Source organism: Brassica rapa, chromosome A04 (assembly GCF_000309985.2).
Source record: "Brassica rapa cultivar Chiifu-401-42 chromosome A04, CAAS_Brap_v3.01, whole genome shotgun sequence".
Taxonomy (NCBI): domain Eukaryota; kingdom Viridiplantae; phylum Streptophyta; class Magnoliopsida; order Brassicales; family Brassicaceae; genus Brassica; species Brassica rapa.
This window is the reverse complement of record NC_024798.2, coordinates 13,292,671-13,315,615: the sequence shown is the minus strand read 5'-3', so window position 1 is coordinate 13,315,615 and position 22,945 is coordinate 13,292,671. Positions and strand designations below refer to the sequence as shown.

The following is a 22,945-nucleotide window of genomic DNA, read 5'->3' as shown; positions in this document are numbered from 1 at the left end:
TGAAATATAAAGATTTATTTTATTTAGAAAAATATTTATATGGAAAATTAAGTGACAATAAATGTAATCCTTTTTATTATGTTGATTTAATTTATTATTTTATTTACAAAATATGTATTTAATTTATATTTTTGGTTACGCAATTTTCCATCGATTGAAACTAAAAAAAAAGTTTTAATAAAACAAACTAAATCGAACGTTTAACCATATGCAAAACCCAGTTATTTTACATATTTAATTTAATAATTGGCACAAAGTTCATGTTGATTAACAAATAAATAAAAATCTGCATTATTATTATTATGGTAATATAATTAATTATGTGATGTATTGTTAAGGTAATATAATTAGTGAAATTGTTAAACTGAGTGAAATATGAAAAAAATAATTAATGTAATTATATAGTAAAATTACTAAAAAGACATTATATTTTTTTATTGATATCCATGTTTCCAAACAATTATCATCTATATTATTAAAACTGAAATACATTTTAGTACTGTTTAGAAACTTAGATAGTAGATTAAATGAAAGTTGTTTGGAAGGAAGGATAGCATATAAATATTTCTTTTTATATACATATTTAGTCACTGTATTTTTTTCTCATTTACATATTGTCGTTTGGAAACTTGGATAGCAAATTAAATGAGAATTGTTTGGAAACACGGATAACAGATTAAATATTTTTTTATTTACATATTTATCCATTGCATTTCTTTCTTATTTACAAATCTGTCACATCAAGTAAAATAAAAAAATTAAATTAATTACAATGAATTATTATTTCTTTTTGCTGAAAATAAAAACACAAACTGTAATATATAGTATATATTAATCTACTACAATACAATTTTCAAGAAAACCAAATATCATAAAATTAATAATAATTCATAAAAACCTAACGTAATAAAACTAAATCATTTTTAAATAAATAAACAAAAGAAAATCAATAGGTTAATATATGAATATTACAATTACATCAAATTGCATCAAGTTATAAAATTATAAATATAATATTACGTACAGATAAAAAATTAATATCAAACATCTATATTATAATATAATATATTCTACTCTAAATATATTTTACAAAACATAAAAATATAAATGGACATTTTATATCTATATTATTAAAACTAAAGTACCTTTTAGCACTGTTTGGAAACTTAGATAGTAGATTAAATGAAAGTTGTTTGGAAAGAAAGATAGAAGATTAAATATTTTTTTATATACATATTTAGTCACTGTATTTTTTACTCATTTACAGATTGTCGTTTGGAAACTTGGATAGCAGATTAAATGAGAATTATTTGGAAACACGGATAGCAAATTAAATATTTCTTTTTATTTACACATTTAGCCATTGCATTTCTTTTTATTACAAATATGTTACTTCACTTAAAATCAAAAAATTAAAGTAATTACAATGAATTGTTATTTCTTTTTGCTGAAAATTAAAACACAAACTGTAATATATAGTATATATTAATTTGCTCCAATACAATTTTCAAGAAAACCAAATATCATAAAATTAAATATAATTAATAAAAACCTACTGTAAAAACTAACTCATTTTTAAATAAATAAACAAAAAAAATCAATAGGTTAATATATAAATATTACAATTACATCAAATTGCATCAAATTATAAATATAATATTACGTATAGATAAAAAATTAATCAAGCATCTATATTATAATATAATATATTCTACTCTAAATATATTTTACAAAACATAAAAATATAAATGGACATTTTATGAATGGTTTATAAATTTACATTGAACGCAAATTAAATCCAACACCCGCACGGAATGTGGATCAAGATCTAGTTTATATTGTTATTTATGTTTTTAAACAATACCAAAAGATACTTTAGGTTTAATAATATAGATTGATATGCAAGCGTAAACCTATGTTCTATGTATGTGTGCCACAATGTGTTGTATAAATATTGCATGGTTTTAGCACGCAAGATAGATTTTTATGTCATATATACATACAAGTAACAGTTTGATATACAATGACTTTACAGTATGTGTTCTTTAGTCAAAAAAAAAAGAAAAAAACTTTGCAGTATGTTTTTCTTAGAATATAGTTTTGGGGGTTAGAAAAAGTCAACCTATCTTAAATTGATTGGAGTAGATGGACACCAACTTATGTGGGCCCTGAAATTTTCTTAGATAGAGGTCATTTATAGAGTAACTGTAATGGGTTTGGGCCCATTGCATCATGGAATTTAGCGATCGAGAATCCGATAACTACCCATTACACAATCATATACATATCAAATATAAGGCTTCCAACCAATAATTATTTTAATTCTTAAAATATTTGACAACACACATAATTGCGTATGAACACATAAATACCTAAGTCTTGGACTTCATTTATTTTTGGTAAGTATATACTGTAGTTTTCCAAGAAATTGAGTGAATTAGTGGTTTATTTCCGGTCAATATTATTTGAAATTGATGCATGACAATTTTTTTTTGACAACGAACAGTTATTTTATTGTTCAAACTTGAGTTGGTTTAGATAAATAGACCAGAAGAGAACAACTAATAAAATAAAATTTTCTATGAAATGACTTTGCAGTCATAGCTGAAGAATATGTATCGTCTCCAATTCTATTACGAAGGTTGGTCGAGTTTGAAGCTCATAATTTATCATTGCAATCAGGTTATTGCAATCTGACGCAACTTCTGGCATATCAAATGCTATAGCATATTTTTCATAGTCCAACTTAGTGCTTCCACTTTTGTGTATAAAGAAAACTCTCGTCGTTTTAAATTCTTCATCCCTATAAATTGAATCTTTCACATGCTCTCTATCCAAACTCATCTGCATCCACTGAACTGAGATATAAGGATCCATGAACCATTCCCATATAGATATTATCCAAATTTAAAATTTGTGGTTCCTCGATGCAATGTTCCTGTGGTGACGAGGATATTATCTCATTGATACATGATAATTTTGAATGTTAATTATCGTACGATTAATTAATATTACTAACTATTGTTAAATTTAACAACCAACTAAGATATTATGCACTAAACTATCTTACAAATTGATACAAACTAACATACCGGTTCTTAGATATTGTTATGAGATATATGCTGGTCGACATAATTATAAAATAAATACGTTATATTATATGTGACCATGAATATAGTTTGTACTATTCCGATTCGGTTGAAATTAATGATTTTTTAATTTTTTTCAATAAATACTCCCTTTAATTTTTATTGTTGATGTTTTGAGATTTGACATATATTAATAAAATATTAAATTTTATATATTTCTAGATAAAAAGATCATTAATTATCTTTTTTTGTCGCCTGATTTTATTAAGAAAAAACATAAAAGATTACAAGATAGCATTCTTAAACCGAAGAGGATTACGTTCGGTACACAAGCAAGATGTTACACAGAACCGACCCTGGAAACTAAGCCCATACAAGGGATGCCAATAAACACATACACATAACAGCAATAAAAGATAAACGCGACTGAAACCAAACGTCACCGGCGAGGGCTCCAAACGGACATGAAACAACAGATTCAGAACTCCATGAAAAATACTTATAGAGATTGCCCACGGCCAAACCACCAATAAGCCACTTCCTCCTTGAACAACTTGGGAATACCTCAGGAACCAAATAACCAAACTCCACCTTCCAATAAGTTGGAATCAGCAGATTCACTACACACTCTCGGAAACGGCAGGGCAAGCACGGCCGTTGAATGCCTAGCAATGGAGCTTATGAAGAAACCAGATCACACCTAGATCTGACAAAGAAACAAGGAGCCAAGCCTAACCGAACTCAGAGACACCAATCCCACATGAAAGGCTCACTAAAGAACCGGAGAGAATCCACAACAGTTTCCAAAAGAAAGATCATTAATTATCTAACTAACTATATTTCAACTACTAGATAATCTGCAGAATATTAAAAGTAATATTGCAAAAAGATTAATATATTTTACATTGAAAAATTAAAACGATGGGTAATTTGAAACATTTTTTTTATAAATGTCATCTATTAAGAAATAGAAAGAGTAGTTCTTTTATTGACAAATAGGTGCTTGTCGACCTAGTTGTCATTGTTACATCACTACGTGCTGGTCGACATAGTTACAATAACTATACAATAAATGCTATAGGGTTACAGAATAGAATGATTGGAGAACAGTGAAGGTACACTATCGTTTGAATAATTAATTTTTGAGGATATGTCGTATTAGAGGTGGGTATTCGGGTACTTATTCGAGTTCGGTTCGGGTCTATTTGGATTTCGAGTTTTTGGAATCAAAGATTTCAGTCCTATTTGGGTATTTTTAAATTTCGGTTCGGATCTTTACGGGTTTGGTTCAGGTTCAGATAACCCATTTAAATTATTTTTAAAATTTTAAAATTCAGTATATACTTTAAATTTTTTAAAATGTATAAATAAAATAATATACTGCATATACATTTGGATAACATATATAAACTTAACATATAAATTGGTTTGGTTTAAATATTTTGATAGAGAATCAATAGATAGTTTGATAGAGAATCAATAGCTATTTTAGACATTTAGTTTTTACTATTTCTATATATTTTTAAAAATATTTAGACAACTTAAAAATATCTTATATATTTTGGATGGTTTTATAATATACATTAAATCTAAAAATAATAATATATAAATTTATTTCGGATACATTCAGATACCCGAAATACTTCGGTTCAGATCATGTTCGGTTTCGGTTTTCTAGATACCAAAATTTAGAACCCATTCAAATATTTAATTAATTTTGATTCGGATTCACAACTGCTTTCTCGGATCGGATTCGGTTCGGATTCAGATTTTTTGCCCAGTCCTATGCCGTATCTTTTTGTTGTCTATCTCCATGTCATGTGAAGTGTGACCTCATAGGTAGATAATACGAATCTTACATAATCATCCCATGAAATGTTGACGAGAAGGTAAAAACACCTACTAATCTCAGTGATTATTGCATTTTTTAATTTCATCGTTGAAGTTTCAGATGTTATGCCTACTATCTCAAGCGTGTGTGAAATCAGATTTAAAGATGAGTTCTGCTACTATGAACTCCTTAAAAACCAAAAAGGTAACAAATCCTTTAGCAAAAAAAGAAAAAAGAAAACAAATCCATTGATGACTTGGCTAAGAACAAACACTCAATCTTTGATATATTCAGTTTGGTTTTGAATGAACACATGAATCAAAAAAATTTCTTTTGGTTCTTCACGATAGAGAAAAGGAGAAATCAACATTTGATTATGAATACTGAAAAAAAAAACTTGCAGAATCAAATAGTCCGAAGCTGTCTAAAGATTCAATGTAAAAGAAAAAGTAAAAATCTTGTCAGAAGTTACTGAAACAAATCTGCAAAGAATGGAACCTACTAAAAACCAAAATCTAAAAGAAACAACCTCTGCAGTTTGTAGCTCTACAATGGCATGGATGTCCACTTTCTTGTCCAGATGTTACCGGTCTGCGTCCATAGTCTCGCGTGATCTCATCTCCTGCAGCTATCTGTTAAGGAGAAAAAGATCAATTAAGGTCCAACAGTTTAGAAACTTCTTTCAAGCAAATAGAGAAGAGGACGAGAGTTTTACATCTGTACTGGCGTATAAACCGATATGAGCAAGAGATGACTCCATGCTTTCCACAACAACTTGGTACGTTACAAGATTCGGAGAGCAGCTAGAAATGAAAAAAAAAAAAGATTAAAATCACAAGTCAAGTTGTAGAATGATGCAAAAAAAAAAAAGAATTGGTGGGACTTTAAGACTCACCTGTGATTGATGAATCTAGAGACGTTTCCATGAGTAGTAGCATCAATAACATAATCAGTCTCTCCTTCAATTAATCTACCAATGTCGTTGATGTTAGCATCAACATCATGTATGTAGCTGCATCCATCTTCTCCATACCTATGGTTATCAAAAGCAGGAGTTTAACTTCTGTTCCAAGCAAGAAGACAAACATGGGAGAAGATTAAGAAAAAGCTATGTACTGAGTTCGTCTCTTGTTTGCTTCTTGCTGATCAAGAACTTCTCCAATGTATTCGCAGACGAATGTGCCACGTAGTATATGCTCACAAGCTCGTATTCCCCATCCCTGTGTCGATCAATCAGTCATGGATACTGGAACTGAAGCCAAGACGGATAGATAAAAAAGGATGATGACTCACCTTGCTTTCTGTCCTAAAAACTTCAAGTTTAGTGCGAATTCCATTTTGCAGAACACGATTGTGACATGTTCTAGAGCATCCACAGAGCTCATTGCATTCATAAACAGGATAACCCTCCTACAACATTTCCAGAAACAATCATTAGTTGAACCACATGTAGTGGATATGATATTAACAAGATCTAAAAAAAAACTACCTCCAGAATGATACGTTCTTTGTCATCATACGGGAATCTACACCTCATGGACTTCCCATATATGTCTCTAGATTCCTCAAAATCGTTACCGAAAAGGTACACGTGATCACAAGTCACAGGCGAGCACACTGAACCAGGACAGCCACACTTTAGTTGCAGTTTCTGCATGGACAGACAAACAAACAATGTTACAACAGAGAAGACACAATCTTGTTTCAGATTAGGACAGATGAGGTACCTCCTTTGAAAGATCCACTGAAGGATTAAGCATTGGTTTTGTAACATAAGTAAAACATTCCCATGGCTTCTTCTCACACTGCTTCAAAAGATCCTCATCCACGACGCAAGACACCGGAACTGGTTCCTTACCAAAGCTTATGTCATTGCACAGAACATTAGTCTTTCCAAACGGTCTCTTAGTAAAGTGATGAGCCTCCATGATACAATGACACTCGTCCACTTCCAAACCGTTATCAGAAGCTTCTCCAGCGTCTTCAGCTATCTCGGATCGATCGTTCTCTTGTCGCGGGATCAAGGGAGATAGAAGATTTGGTTCTTTAGAAGGCTTACACCCGTTGGAGCATATGTAACCTTTCAGATGCCATATCACTTGCACACCATGCTCGCCACAGAGCTTCGCCGCCTTGAGATAGACTCTCTCAGGCAAAACACCGAATTTAGCCTCCATCGAGTTCTCAAGGCTCACCTTACAGCAAGCCGAGCGAGCAGCAGACAAGATATCTTGGTTATTAGGACGAAGTTTCGCTTTCTTAATCTTCGAGAACAATATGTTGGAAACCACAGAGCAATGAGCATCTTCTGATCTATCAAAGTTCGTACTATCACTCGGAGGCGGTGATGATTCAGTTTTTGATTTAGTAGAATCTTGCATTATCCTCCTCTTCATGTTCACACCAGCTCGGTTTCTAATCCTACTATATGAGACTGCTCCAAGACTCTTCTTGAATTTATTCGGACGGCTTAGCCTACCAGACTTCATCCTGTAGGTACTGTTAAACCTTAACCCTTTCTTCGGTCCACGAGAGGTAACTAGTCCTCCCATGTGTTCCGCCTGATGGTGACGCCCAAGGTCAGGTAATAAATTAAATTTCAACCCACAGAACTTGCATACATATCTATGTACACCACCACTTGTACTCTCTATGTTTTGGCTTACAACGATCTGTGAGTTACTTGCTTCAGGGTGGTTTTGAGACTCAGAAGCAACTGTTAGCGTCTTGCATTCAGAAGGATGCACGGCTTGAACATGTACGAGCAGCTGTTCTTTATCTCCAAAGTTGCTGCCACAAGGTATACACTGAAGAAGCATGCACTTCTCCGCGAACTGCACGTGATGCCTCTCCTCCACGTGAGCTTCCAGAAGCTTTGGCTTCACGAAAGAATCTAAACAGATAGCACAAGCGAATCCAACGAACGACCATTTCTCTTCGTCTCTTGTCTCTTCTCCTTTACCATTGGTGATGGCAAGAGGAGATTCTGATGCATCTTCTTCTCCATAAGCGTTGAAACCCCATATCCTAGCTAATCTCTCCTTTTCATGGGACACTAGCTTCATCAAGAACCTCCCAACTCCAGCGTCAGCGTCTCTCGAAGCTTCTGATATCGCCCACTCGAGCTGTTGGTCAACCGGGACGGAGTTTCTCAAAGATAAGAGACTCTTGAAGAGCTTGTAGAAAACATCACAAGCTTGATGCAGAGGCAGCTTCTCCTCGCGCGAGGAGCAGCTCCTTAGAAGATCTACAAACACTTCTTTCGATATGATCCGGCTCTTCCCGTTCCTAGCGCGCTTGAGCCAGTTGGGAAGGTGCTGTTCGCAGTATAGCGTGTGCTTTGTGGCGAACTCGTTGCAAGGAACGTAGCTGTTCTCTGAGCAAGAACCCACGCACAAGCTATCCTCGTTGCTGCAATGTTCAAGCATCTCAGTGAAGCTAGTGGTGGTTCCATTGGGCACAAAAGGAGGAGGAGGCACCACTACTACATCTTGATATTGAGTTGCTTCTATCATCTCCGCAGCCTTTCTTTTAACCAGAAGATGAGATGAGGAGTTGTTATCAGGTGTCATCACCACCATCTCTGTGTGAGGACGGTGTTTCTTGCAGTACAGCATTCCAGGTAGAGATCTGTGTTTGCATTTGGTGCCGAGAACGGTAACTCCTCCACACATTGGTGCTTCAGCAGCAGCAGGAGACGCTTCGCTCTTTATAGCTTTGGTGGCGAAACGCGAAGCTAAATGCACACAGCAATAGATATCTCCCTCGTTGGCCCATCTCACACATTGTCTTCCTTTTGATTCAATGAAGGCTGTACACTGCTGACTCTTGTTTCCAGAACCAAACGGTTTCTTCACAACTGTGAGTGACAAATCATTCGTCTCTCTTGTTTTCACGAGCTGTGAACCGCTTGCTTCAACAACAATGCCGTCCCACAGGTCCGTACCATTCACTGGTGTGTTCATAATCACATCTTCATCTTTCATCACCACCACAGGAGCATTTGTGTTCTCTTGTGGCGAAGTATCAGGTTCCATCTGTGATGATGTGTTTGTTGTCTCAGCACGTCGAATCTCGAGTTTTGGTCTTTTGTGGCTGGCCTGGACATCTGAGTTGAAGATGCTTTTGTTACTATCCTCATGTGCTACTTCTGCAACGCTACGGCGTGATATTGAGAACCATTTTGTAACGTCATGCTTCCATGTTTTCCATTCTGACAACACCATTAGTTGCATCTGAGGATCAGAAATGGATTTGACTTGGTTCCATTGGATACAATTGTCAAATTCCTATACACAAAACCAGATAAAAGCAGACTTGGTTAAGACAAAAAAAAAACGTCTGAACAATATATATCAGATGACAATATCAGCCATTTACCTCTTTCAGCAACTCAACACTCTCGGCGTTCATTGCATCATTACATCTCTGTGCCCATGAAGGAAACGAGTTTTCGAGCCAGTTTGGATCCATGTATCGTTGCAAAATCATCTGAACAAACATAACACAAAGTCAAGAGATGACTACAGAAAGTGAATATAAGGCCTAACAAGAGCTTCTTACACTATGAAGCTTCACAAGCATTCTTCCAAGTTCTTGATAACTTGTGCTTCTAGAAGCCTCCATTGCAAACTCTTTCCAGAATATTATATCGTTACCTGACTCAACAACAACCTGCAACATCCAAAGAGCTGAAACCAAAAATGCACTCTGAAGCTTCAAATATATAAGTTTCAAGCTTTATATACCTCTGAGTGAAACTGGTCAACTATATTGAGCATTCCAATGGTAAGCTTCCTCATAATGTTGCGTCGAGCAACGGTAAGATCTTTAACCATTTTAACTCCAACTTTGTGTGACTTATATGCAATAGGATCAGGGAACTCGTAGATGGATCTAACAAGCTGCATATCCGCCCACGAGTAGTTCTTTGTATGTGGGAAAAAGATCACATAGTACTTTTTTCTATCATGAGTTGGTTTCCCTCTTAAAGTCGTCAATGGCCAATCTGCTCTCGCGCATCTGATTCCAGCTTGCCATTTCCCTCTCCACTAATAACACCAAACACATTAAAAAACCATATGAACTTAAAACTCAGAGAAAGAGATATGATTAGTACCTTCACCCACAAAGCTACTGGTTCATCTTGTTGCAGCCATTTAGGCTCAGAAGGAGATGATGACTCTCCTTCCACATTATCACCACCAAGATTTTCAGTTTCTTCGATAACTACATCGGTGGTACTATGCTTCTCTGCGTTCAAACCATCCAGCTCAGGATTTAAAACCGATTCATTAACTGCTGCCTCCTCAACATCAACGTCAAGTAGCATTTCATCCATTGTAAGACCACCATGAGTTTCAACTTGTTCAGCGCCTTGTGAGCTCGAACAAGACATAACTTCCATAACCACTACTTAGAGATGATGATTCACTTCTTTAAACCCAGGATTTGATCAAATTACACACTCTGTGGATGCAAAAAAAAACAATTTAAAAGACAAACAACAACATGACACATATCCATTGCTTTCCTAATCAATATGAATCAAAAATACTGGCAATAACCATTTTAAATTTATTTGAAGGTAAGATTTTTTTTAGACATAAGCAGCCGATAGCTATGACATGAACAATGATTCTTCTCAGGATCAGATCTTCTCAAAGTAACTTCTGATTGGGGATGATCAATTGGCTAATACCCATAAGTTTCCACTAATAAATATCAAGACTTGATCTAAACCCAAGAAACATAAGAGAAAATAATTACTCTAAAGGTCAAGAAAAAATCAAGGATTTGAAGATTCTCAATCAAACCCAGGTGCCCAAAAATGTTAATATGCATAAAAGCCATTAAAAAAAAATCTAACATTTATTCTTAAGGTCAAGTAACACAATAAACTTGTACGCGGAGTCTAGCAGACACATAAAAAAATCAATGTAGGAGATAAACAACAAGAGAGGTCACATAACCATTGCTTTCCTAATCAAAATATCGACAATAATCAACTAATTCAGCTAGAGGGTCAGATCTTCTGAAGTAATTTCTGATTGGGGATGAACAATTGGCTAATACCCACGAGTTTCCACTAATAAAAATCAAGACTTGATCTATACATAGAGATATATATATAAAGGTGGGTCCATAGATCAAAGAACCAGAAGAGAAAATAATACCAATTTTGAAGATTCTCGACCAAACCCAGGTGCCCGAAAATGTTAAAATGCACAAAAGAACCAATCTTAGATCTAATATTTTACTGTAAGGTCAAGTAACACAATAAACTTGTTAGGAGATACATGTAAACAGGCATGGCGGAATCAAAGGCTAGGTCACGGAAGATGAACCAAACCAAAAACGATAATGCGCAAAAAAGAAAAAAAAAAGAATATATAAAAGTGGATACAACATCATGTATGATAAGTATCGAAGCAAATGTTTTTAAACCTAAAGATTTGGGTATCGGACATAGAAGGTCACACACCTTGTTGATCTGTAGATTCGAATTAGAGAGGTTGAATCTAAGGGGTTTTGAGATGTATAACCTTTTTTGTGTATAATAGTTCTTTTTCTTCTGGATTATCTCTAGGTCGAGGGCATCGGTATTTGGGCATGTACCATGGCCACAATGTCGAAAAAGGGAAAGATGATTTCTATGCTAGGTAGAGATAACTTTTTTCATTTTTATTATTATTGTGTGGTGGTTTATTAAGTCGAGTTACAAAAATAAAATAAGAGAATAATCTGTACGAAAGAAAAATATACGTATATATGTATCGGACTTTTATTTATAAATATAAATAAACAAGACCGAGTTAAATGGGGGTAGTTTTGTTATAGTTATGTTAGCTGTAAATATTGGACTAAAATATCTCTTAATAGAATTATAATATTTCATTTTCTGCCAACTTATATTTCATTTTCCTTAATAATATAATATACTATCATATATTGTAGTTTTTTTGTTAATGTTAATTTTTATATAGTTATCGCCGTGGCCGTAAAGAATAACTTCTTTTTTAAAGGTGATTTTCTCAAATAAAACCATGAAAATTATAACACTTATAATTGGCAAATGAAGTCAATCACCAGAAGCACTGTTCCTAATGTTTTACTTTTCTCACTATACACATAAGGTTGTTATATTGGAACAAATTATCACATCTCTAAATCATATTATTACATAGTTAGCTAGTATTTTTTCTAATATCATTACACATATTTTTGACTAAAAAGGTTATTATGTTATTTATCTTTTTTTATATGCATAACATTATACTGTAAGCTATATTATATAATATATTTATAATTTTTAAATGAAATTAAACTAGATTAAGTAATAATAAAAAAAATTATATGTAGAAAATACTTACAGTGTTCAATATACACAGTCCATTTTTAAGATTTAGTTTTCGAAAAATAGTAAACTGTGCAAATATTCGGATCTGTAGAACCAAATCAAATCACAAAAGTAATATCGAACCAGAATCAAAACTGATAAAATATCTAAATGGATCTAATTCTTTAATATTTTAAAAACCATAACCAAACCCGATTTAGTCGAAATATTTCGGTACGTAAAAATATTTGAATCACAATTATATACTTAAATATATTAATTATTTTAGATATAAAATTTATAAAATATTTAAAATACATGAAAATATCTAAATACTATCTAAAAATATCAAATACTCAAAACACCAAAAAATGTTAGAAATACGTATTTGTATTCCATTCAAATACTCAAATTGAACCAATTTCATATTAGTTTTTAGATATTTAGTTATAAATTATTTAAATTTATATGTTTTATATTATTTTTATTTTGGATTATAAGGAAATAAGATATATTTGGATTTTTTATTTTTTCTATAATTTAAATAGATATCCAAACCTAAACCGAATTCGCGAGAAGATTATTTTTAAAGGACAAGATTGTTATTTTTACCAAACATTCTAATTGAACATAACCAAAATTTATAAATGTCCAAAATTTATTTTTTTTATTTAAATATTTTTATTATCCCACTATTCAGCTCATATATGGGTTCTTATCGGTAATACTGCATAATTATGAAATAGCAAAAAAAATATTAAATTACAGAATAATTTAAAATTACTGAATAAATTTGTATAGTTAAATATTTTTTCAGGATAACGGAATATAAAGTATCTAAAATAAAATTTTAGCTATTTTATACAAGATTCTATTTAAATAAAACATCGATAGTTGTGCTAATTATATTAAAAGAACAATAAATTAAATATTTTTAAAAATATAATTCTTATCATAATTACTTAACTTATTTTAATACATTTTTTTGAAACAACTTATTTTAATACATTTATAATAATATATTAAGATCTTATGCTATTGAAAAGAAAATATAGTGTAAACTTACTTACACATAACTTGTATTTAAAAACAATGTATTTATTTATAGTTCGAATCTTATAATTAAACAATTAAATCATATAGAAAATTTGATTCAACAAAAAATTCTTTAACAAACTTTATGCAAATCTTTTTTCTCTAGTACAAAACATTTGCTATTAGAAATGAGTTTTTTTTTGTTCTGCCATGATTGGACTCTAGACATAAGTATTCGAACAAGTGGTTTGAAACAAATTGAATTCAAGAATTTTGAAACCAGTTATTTGTATCAAATGGAGAATAAAAACAAGTATTTTGGAACCAATTATTGTATCAAATGGACAGGGCCAGTCCTGAAATTTTGAGGGCATGTGGTTGTGTCTATATAAATTTGGGAGCCTAAGTTTTTTTTTAAGTCTATCTTGTATATAATTTTTTTCAAAAAGTTTGAGAGCATGTAGCAAATATTTCAGTTAGCATGGTCCAGGGCCGGCCCTGCAAATGGAGGACTTTCAACTGTCAAATCTTGCTCAAAATTTGACAAATGATAGCTGAGGATTTTATATCTGATCTCTAAGTGGTTTGAGGTCAATCAAACAGGCAGATCAAGAGATTCACAATGTACTGAAGACAGTTCCACCTGGTGTTGAAATGGAGAAAGCAGAAGACTTGGAGCTGTTGGAACTTAGTGATCTACCTGACTTGCATCAAACACCCGGATGATCATATCTCTCACAAAACTCCAGGGAAAGAGGATCAAATATTCATTCGATCGAACAAAGGTACGTAGTCTTATTGAAACTTTGAATAATCTTATTCCTAACGTTTTTAACTTTTTTTTTTGGTCTAAATGTTAAGATTTATACCAGTTTTTCAAAACATTTTTAACGTTTTTAACTTCTGTGTGCTCACAGCTAGGAGGAGAACATGATGAGAGTATACATTAATAAGGTTAGTAATTATGGGGGTGGGGTAACTGATTGAGATTTTCTTGTTTGATTTTGGTTTATCGATGTATTAGCTTAAGATTATGGGGAAGCAAGAAAATTTTGTCATATTTTCTTGGTTTTGTGTTCCCTCAGTTTTTACAGTCGGATCTAAACAATTTTTGAGACTTGATGATGAATGAAAGTTATTTAGCAAATTATAGTCATGTTTGGTATGTATGTGTGGTGTGGATGTCCAATGCAGGTGCTTGAGAGTCATATGGATTTTAAAAAGAGAGATTGGATATGTATAAGTTTGAAGTAAATTATGTACTAGGTAAGAAACAGTACAAGAGGCTACAAGAAAGTGAGACGTGGTAAGACTGACATAAATTCACTAGTGAATAACATTTATGGATTTAATTAGATTTACAGTATTTTGATTTCACATGTTCACAAAAGATATACATTTATGAATTATAATTTAGCTACGTAGAAATTTAAAAACACCTGGTTAATGGTTGCATATTTTGCATGCAACGAATCAAAAAAAAATTTTTGCGAAACCATTTCTGAGCAGAAGAGAAAACTAACTATATATAAGAAAACATGACCGTCAGTCTGTTGTACCTGTTTTACTTTTTATCCTCGTGGTTTACTCTAGATCACATTTCTCCTCGGAAAAGTAAAACCTTCGTCACCTCCAACCAATCAGCGTAGCCCAGCCAGGACGCCATCACATGATTCGTGTCAAAATCTCTTTTTGCATATTGATCAATTCTACTTGTCTTGTATCGCGAGAGGCTTTGGTTTGCTCTTCGTATAGAGCCCATTTAACTACGTCTACAAGAGTTTTCCTGAGGCCCATATATTATGATCCGTAATCCACCATACACCAACGAACTGTATTTCTTACAAGCTGTATGTCTAACTTTTCTATTTAGTTATCCTAAGAAAAAGTTTATGAGAACTAACATTTGTTGACACACAATTTAATCTGAAATTCTTAGGCTCAACTATTTTGTTATGATTATATATATGTGTATATATATCAAAAAATAGTGTGCTTAACATTTTGGAAACAAAATCGCAATTCTTGTTGGATAGTTTACCGAACAAGTGATGATGCATGAAGCGATTTAATGGACCCATCACATCTGGACAGCACCAATGTTCACTTTATTTCATGATTCTGATATTTTCCGAAGAGTGGGTAGATTTTCGGAAACAACCAAGATTAAAAACCCAATTTATCATTTAATTATGAGAATTTGCAAACATTTTTGTTAGCAATTTAGGTTTTCGTTTCGGTAATGTATGATTTTCTTTCAGTTTTAAATAAACAATATTTAATTAAACAATGATATCCTTTTATATATCTAATGGCCAAAACCAATCATTGAGTACAGATATATACATTTTTGACAATGAGGAGAAAGCTGGTTCTGGGTAGTTGACATTATTTGATCTCAGAGATATAACTATATACCTCTTTAAGAGCATCTCCAATGTAAAACTCCATTTTTTCCTCCAAAATGGAGTAAAAGTGAAAATAGAGTAAAATTGCTCCAACCCTACTCCATTTCTCACTCCATAATGGAGTGATGAACAAACAAAAAATAGATTACTCCATTTATGGAGTAAATTTCATTATGGAATGAGATATGGAGTTAGGTTGGAGCATTCCTTACTCTATATTCACTTTTACTCCATTTTAGAGGAAAAAATGGAGTGGGGATGGAGATGCCCTAAAATGCATATATATATTGTAGAACTAAGTTTTATCTTCGGAAATTTAGAAATGATCACCACAAATACTGTTGGCGACGAGATTCAAAGTTATTACTACATAACATATTTCACACACAAATAATCAAATATTTTATTACTTCTACAATATAAAGCTAGGAACATAGGCTTTAAATCGAAATTGAATACCAAAACTTCGTATTTTGAAAATAATTATTAACTTGGGATCATCTCAAATCTATGCAATGACCCATACTAATTTTCAAAACCGTGTATCATAAACATATACAGCATTAAAACAATTAGAAAAATTATAACAAGATTTGCTATGTGAACTAAAGACAGTTAAGTGTCTTCAAGAGTGATTTCAATCATAGTAAATTATTGTGAACGTTTTAAATAACTAAATAATCCGGTTTTCAATTTCTTTCAAGATTAGTTTGGTCTTTAGTCCGAGGTACTCCGTTTGTTAAAATTTAAAATATTATGTTTGTAAACGTTACAAATACGTTTATTGATTAATTTTAGAGACTCATAACGTTGTTTTAATCATAGTAGACCACTGTAGACGTTTTAAATGGCTACCATGACCTTCAAAATCAGTTTGAGCCTAAACCCAACATTCTTAGTTACAGGAAAAATGCCGCAGCATGTGAGATCATAAACCTATGTCAATTCTATATTTTCTTGCATGCAAGAATAAGATTAAATAAAGTTACGAAAAAGAATAAGAATAAATACGTATTATACATTTAATATCCCCGTAGGGACAAAGAATTATGTCATCTATGTAACCCATTATGGTCTTATAGGTCACGCGAGAAATGAATGAATATTATAAATTTCTTGATTTTGTACAAAAGTATTGCAGTTAATAACTCTTTATCCTTTTAAGTTAAAACAATAATACATTTCATTATCATTGGTGTGTATAGTAAATCGGTAGAAGCGCGTGAATACACGTGAGAAAAAGTGAATTTTAAAGGAGATGCTTTTTGCTAGTTATGATTGGCATTGACTCTGTTGTCCAAATGCCTTTGTAAACTTCAGCTTTTTCCTGTCTTATTTGTATGATTCCATCTTCAACCCCTTTTTATTGTTTAATCTCAAACTGCCCCAACTTTTTGTTTTCTATTTTATGACCCCCAAATCTCCAAAATGACAATTAATTAAATAATGGTTTTGAAAGAAACTGGTTTTCTACGGCACGATGGAATTAAAAACCGGAATCCAATATACTGACCTAAAATCAAGTACTATTTCATGTGCATTATTAATTTCTTTGAGACGTTTTGTAATAAAAATATTTCTAAATTAATTGCACTTCATAAATCATAAATGCATCTTAGTTTAAGATTCATTAAAGCATGTTTGTCTCTCTCTCCTGGCAAATCTTTTTTTTTCTTTGCTAAAATTTGGTCTCCTGACAAATCTTGATCTAATCTTTTCACACTTTCCTCTCCACATGCTTCAAATCACTAATCTCACATTTTCTTTTGTTATAAATTTAATAAACTATTATAAATAGCCGTTTAACTTTTAAATTTATCTGAAACTCCACTTTATTTTAGAAAGAAGATAGTTTAGTGGTGAAACTTGAATTTTACCGTAATGTGTGTCCCCGACACCGTGCAAATCAGAAGTTGTAACGCTATTACCGAGCTCGAACTTGCATAGATAACCTCATTAATATTATTATAACAATCAAAATTTAAATTGGTCAATCTGACGAACACTTCTAAATTCACTAGCGTCCAATTTGTTATAATATATAATCGACAAGCTTTTGGCCTTTTTCTTCAATCTCAATGTAAGAAAAGTTTTGGATCTTTCCTCTGATATATAGTGTCTCTTAAGTTAATTACTTACTACAGTTAAAAACTTATTCAACATGTGAAGACCAGAGTGTATCTTTGTCCCATATATTAAAAATATAACATTTTGTGAGGAAAAAACATTTAAACTTTCGATTTAAACATAACTTTCTACTCTATTATAAGGTAGCTAATTAAGCATTTACAAATATATAATAGCACTATTATATGAAATAAATAGTCTATTCCGTTTAGTTTCACTTTCCGCCAAGTGTTTGAGAACTATGAATTGTATCTGTATCATTTTCAAGAGCAGGTAATAAAGATAAAAAGCTTATCTGTTAATTATATTAACAAATAACACAACACTGATAATAAATCCTTAGGTACTCTTACTCCATCATAGATATTACACTTTTGTTATCTAAAAATTTTTTTTTTCCTGGGATTCTTTGACAAACGATAGTCTTCTTAGTGCTGGAAGACAATTCGGGTTTCCGACTATTTGACGTATATTAAAATAATATCTAAAATATAGTAAAGTGAAAAGAAGAAAAGAAAAGCAGCTTAACCACATTGCGAATGTTTCCCTTTACAGCAAGCATCCTATGTATCTTTCCCTTTCTGTCTCGGAGAAAACAAATTTTTGGAGGGAAACTTGTCTATATATATAGAGTAAATGTTATATATATATATATATATATCCTTTTGTGGATATATTATGTGAGAATAGTTTTTATTGTTGTTTAGCAAAAACAATAAGATAAAACAGTTTTGTATCGTACGTAGTTAAAACACCAACGTTATTTCAAGTTTATATGATTATCCAACCCTAGATTGGGTTTTAGCTCACAAACATAGTTAGCAAAACTAACACTCAATTGAATCAATTGTTTAGTTCGTGGACGAGTCTCGGAAACTAAAGCATAGTTGACGACAAAAACATATAGTGGTTACCAAACAGTGAGCAAAGATTGTCAACCAAGTGTATGGGCTTGGACTAGTGTCTTGTCACTGTGGGTATACGTAAAATAATTAAACTAAGACCAATAAACATTAAAAACGTCAAATTAGACAAATGCTGTTCGGATAGTTTGACAAAATGCTAACAGACAGACCATAAGTTCAAGTAGTTTTCATTGAATGGCTGGTTAATGGTTTGATAATCGATCTAATCTTTAATTAGTTGGCCAAAAACACCAAACGAAACTAATCTTATCTTTATTTTATAAATTTACAAAGCAAGCTAAATCTATACTATTAAAAGGGAAGGAGTTTTAAAAAATCTACCTATGAAAAGTTGTTGGACCCTTTCATTAGGCTTAACTATTTTTTTGATCTCACCTTATATTTCTCTAACTATGCAATAGTCAATTACCTTATATTTCTCTAACTATGCAATAATCAATTACCTTATATTTCTCTAATTTAGTTTAACAATATATTCTAAATATATATATTCTAAATATATTGTTATGATGATTTTTGATAAGAATATATTATAGATGCGATTGAAAATTTATATTATTAAAAGAAAATATTTTTAAAAATATTTATAAAAGAATTTATAACATCTATATAAAACTCTTTATTTTTTATCCTACCATTAACTACAATAACTATAAATAATTGAAATAATTTAAATAAATCCTATTATTATTTCTCATTTTGTATGATACACTTCTCTAATTATTTTTTTTATTATCATCCAGTGTTATTGTTGTTATTCAATAACGTTATATACATCATATATTATGCTCAAAGATGGATATATAATATTTAGATATCAATTATTAAAATGAAAGCATATATCATACAGCATATTATATCATGTCATCTTAGATTATATAATTTTAAATATTTACAAAATCAAATTTAATAAAAAACACTTTAGCAAATCATTTGTTAAAACAAAATTATATATATTTACGTTAAATTATTTTTTATTACATTAATATATTAGAAGTTTCATTCATCTCTTAAAATATTATTGAAGATTATTTTTTTCCTACCATGTAAACCAAATGCCGGGTCACACTTGATTGCATGTTTTTTCGAAGTTTGCATCCTTTAAATTAACGAGTTTTCATTAAATCTAAACCAGCTTATGCACAAGTCATCGTGTTTACTGGTTCGACGACGGGTCCAAACTTAATATAAAAGTATTATTCTCATCTAATTGAAAATAATTTATTTTAAAATAATAGACGCACTGAATCTGATCAATCCATATAATTTTTTTTGAAAAAAGTAATCAAACGATTAAAAATATAATTACATAATAATAATTTTTTTTGACATAATAAAATTTTGTAACATAATAATATATAACAAAACTAAAATACTAATTCATATCATATACTTTTATCAACTGAAAAATAACCCGCGCTTTTAAGCGCGGGTCAAAATCTAGTTCTTTATTAATTTTCATCATTTAGTGCCTTATTTGTGTTTTTATGTGGACTCAGATATATTTAGTTGGTAGTGGTACCAAGCTCATACTGACTTGACGATTTCCATTAAGTGGGTGACTAAGTGCATTCTGCATAATCTATATCGCATACTTAAAAGTTTAAATTATTGAACTGAATGTACAATCCCTTTATTTCGTTGTATATATGCATGATAGATATTTTTTTTCTACAGAATTTTTTTTTTTGTATATGATTAAAGTTAGGGAAATTAGGCTGTATAACCTTCAAACAAATTATAATTCATTACATAACTAAAACCCCTAACTTTCATCTACGGTACATGTATCTTATGTAATAATGTTATATTACCCTTCAATTTAACCTGTGTGACCTGCTGAGAGTTATTTATCAAAAGAAATATTAAATAAATAATTTAATAAATTGTGGTTATCATTGTTCCACCTCTCTTTCTATTCTTCTTCCTCTTCTCCTCCAATCTCTGTTTTTTTAATACATACGAACACAAACCACTAGACTAAGAAATAATATGGATTTTGGGCTTGTGGAATTGAGTTTGGAGGAGAAGATGGCACCGTAGACAACAACGAGGTGACATCACAATTTCTTTTCTTTTTTAGTTTTTTTCAATGTTGTTCATCTTGATTTTTTTCATTGTTATTTAAATTGTTATAGTATGTTGTATTGATATGGTATGATGAAGAATAATTACTCTGGACTAGTGAATGTGTGTATCACCATGTCTGTAAAAAGAGGAAGATGTGAAGAAGATGAACTCGTCGACTATACTATATGTAGTGAAAGAAAATTATAGTATAGTACGATTCTTATATTTTTGTACAATTCGCAAGTACCAAACTAAATAGTATGCTACGGTTGTTGTATTATTGTACCATCGATTGTTTGATAAATTCATTATTTATCAATTTCTTGTTTACAACTATATGTACTATACTATTTATTTTGTTCTATACTATTTGGGTTTAGAGTTTATACTTGGGTTTAGGTTTAATGATTAAGATTTAGGGTTTAGTATTTGGAAGGTGGGGGTTGATGTTTGGGTTTAGTGACCGTATTATGTATGTTCCATTTGACGATTAAAAAAGAGTGTTTTTTTTACTTACCAATTTATACTATACTATGTATTTTGTTCCATTCTATTTGGGTTTATAGTTTATACTTGGGTTTAGGGTTTAGTGATTAGGATTTATGGTTTAGTATTTGGAAGGTGGGAGTTTAGGTTTGGGTTTAGTGATAGCATTTTTGGGTTTAGTATTCAAAAGTTAGGTTTGACTTTAACATTGAGGAGTTTTGTTTGGATTTAGTTTAATATTACATAATATTATATACTATTTTCAGATTTTGATAATTGGGTTTAAGGTTTATATTTGGGTTTAGGGTTCAGTAATTAGGGTTTAGGGTTTAGTATTTAGATGGAAGGGTGATGTTTAAAGTTTAGGGTTTATTATTTTAGAGTTGAGGTTTGGATTAAAGTTTAGTATTTACTAGGTGTGAGTGCATTTTGAATCCTATTATTTTTAGTAATATGGCATAGAAAAATTAGATGTATATTTATGTGTTAAACAAAAGTGTGGTGTTGATTGAATTACGTGTGATAATTAATTGTGGGGTGTCAAAATGTTGATGTCATCAATTTCTTTCTCTATTACTGGCAACTTGAACAAAAAAAAGGGTATTACTGGATAGAAGTTGACATAATTGTTATGGACTTTATTATGTCAAAATTAATGCTATGCACTTAATTTCCTTTTCAAATTTGGTCATTTGGCTAATTCACCCTTAAAATTAAGTAGAGTAGGTATGTTTTTTTATAGAATACGTTAGAAGTAATTAAACACTAGGAATGAGTAGAAAAGTTAAAGAACGTGTCACAAGAAAAGAAAAACAAAACAAAACGTAGCATCCTAATAATCCTATAAGTGTAGAAGAAACAGAACGGGACAATGAGCAAAGCGATGGTTCAACGACTCCCACCTAGATTCCAATGAGCAATACAATAGTTTTCACTTTTTAGTAGTTCTTTCAATGATAGGTCACCAGCAATATATATTTTACAAATTTTAATTGAAAGTCGTTCAAATTAACAAACAATAAATATGGGTATATATATATATATATGTTACCCAAATAATAAATATGGATATATATATATATATATATATATATATACATATATATATATGTTGCCCAAAAAGAAAAAAAAGATATATATAAGAAAAGGCTTTTATAGATGTATAGTTTTGTCTCCTTTTGTTTTCGTTTTTTTCTTGGTTCATCATAAAAATAGTAACCAGAGATTGTTTTGCCCTCTGGCTTGTCTTGTTCATGTCATTTTCCACTTATTACTTTTGTGTATACCAACTATCAAAGACTCCTTGTTTCACCACCCTTGGAGATTGGATTTCTGTACTTTTGTAAAGGCATCTCTGTCCGTTCTATTTTTCACTATAAAATAGAAGTTAAAGTAAAAATACTCAAATAGTATTCTATTTTTTACTCTATAATAGAGTGAGAAATAGATTTACTTCAAATATAGAGTAACATGTTTTTTTTTTATGTTCATCACTCTATTTTCTATTCTAAAATAGAGTTGGAGCAAACTCAAACTCTATTATAGAGTTAATGTATTTTAGAGTAAAAAATAAAATAAGCCATTGAAGATGGTCAAAATAATATGAATAATTTTTTTAAACTATAATTATATGA

The 22,945-nt window shown here is 31.1% G+C and overlaps 1 protein-coding gene across 5 annotated transcripts; it reads right to left on the bottom strand.

Moving 5' to 3' along the window:
* Positions 1 to 5,267: 5,267 nt before the first annotated feature.
* LOC103864491 (histone-lysine N-methyltransferase SUVR5) lies at positions 5,268 to 11,634 on the bottom strand. Of its 5 annotated transcripts, none has more exons than XM_009142242.3 (12): positions 11,097 to 11,336; positions 10,040 to 10,389; positions 9,669 to 9,971; positions 9,484 to 9,594; positions 9,301 to 9,411; positions 6,648 to 9,209; positions 6,410 to 6,571; positions 6,214 to 6,330; positions 6,037 to 6,140; positions 5,816 to 5,953; positions 5,636 to 5,723; positions 5,268 to 5,552 (listed from the first exon to the last, which is right to left on the bottom strand). In XM_009142242.3, the coding sequence occupies exons 2-12, from the start codon at positions 10,325 to 10,327 to the stop codon at positions 5,436 to 5,438; spliced, it is 4,101 nt and encodes a 1,366-aa protein (XP_009140490.1). In that variant the 5' UTR covers positions 10,328 to 10,389; positions 11,097 to 11,336; the 3' UTR covers positions 5,268 to 5,435. The 5 variants fall into 5 exon arrangements, with proteins under 5 accessions (XP_009140490.1, XP_009140491.1, XP_009140489.1 ...); XM_009142243.3 differs by lacking the exon at positions 11,097 to 11,336 and adding an exon at positions 10,893 to 11,047; XM_009142241.3 differs by lacking the exon at positions 11,097 to 11,336 and adding an exon at positions 11,466 to 11,634 and having other exon boundaries at positions 5,273 to 5,552.
* Positions 11,635 to 22,945: the final 11,311 nt, after the last annotated feature.

Bases quoted from the DNA above. Each gene is read 5' to 3' on its own strand.
- LOC103864491 (XM_009142241.3), bottom strand. From the start codon at position 10,327: ATGGAAGTTATGTCTTGTTCGAGCTCACAAGGCGCTGAACAAGTTGAA. The intron at 9,210-9,300 runs GTAAATGGCTGA...TTTTGTGTATAG, and splicing joins GTGTTGAGTTGCTGAAAGAG to GAATTTGACAATTGTATCCA. The intron at 5,553-5,635 runs GTAAAACTCTCG...TCTCCTTAACAG, and splicing joins GTTTATACGCCAGTACAGAT to ATAGCTGCAGGAGATGAGAT.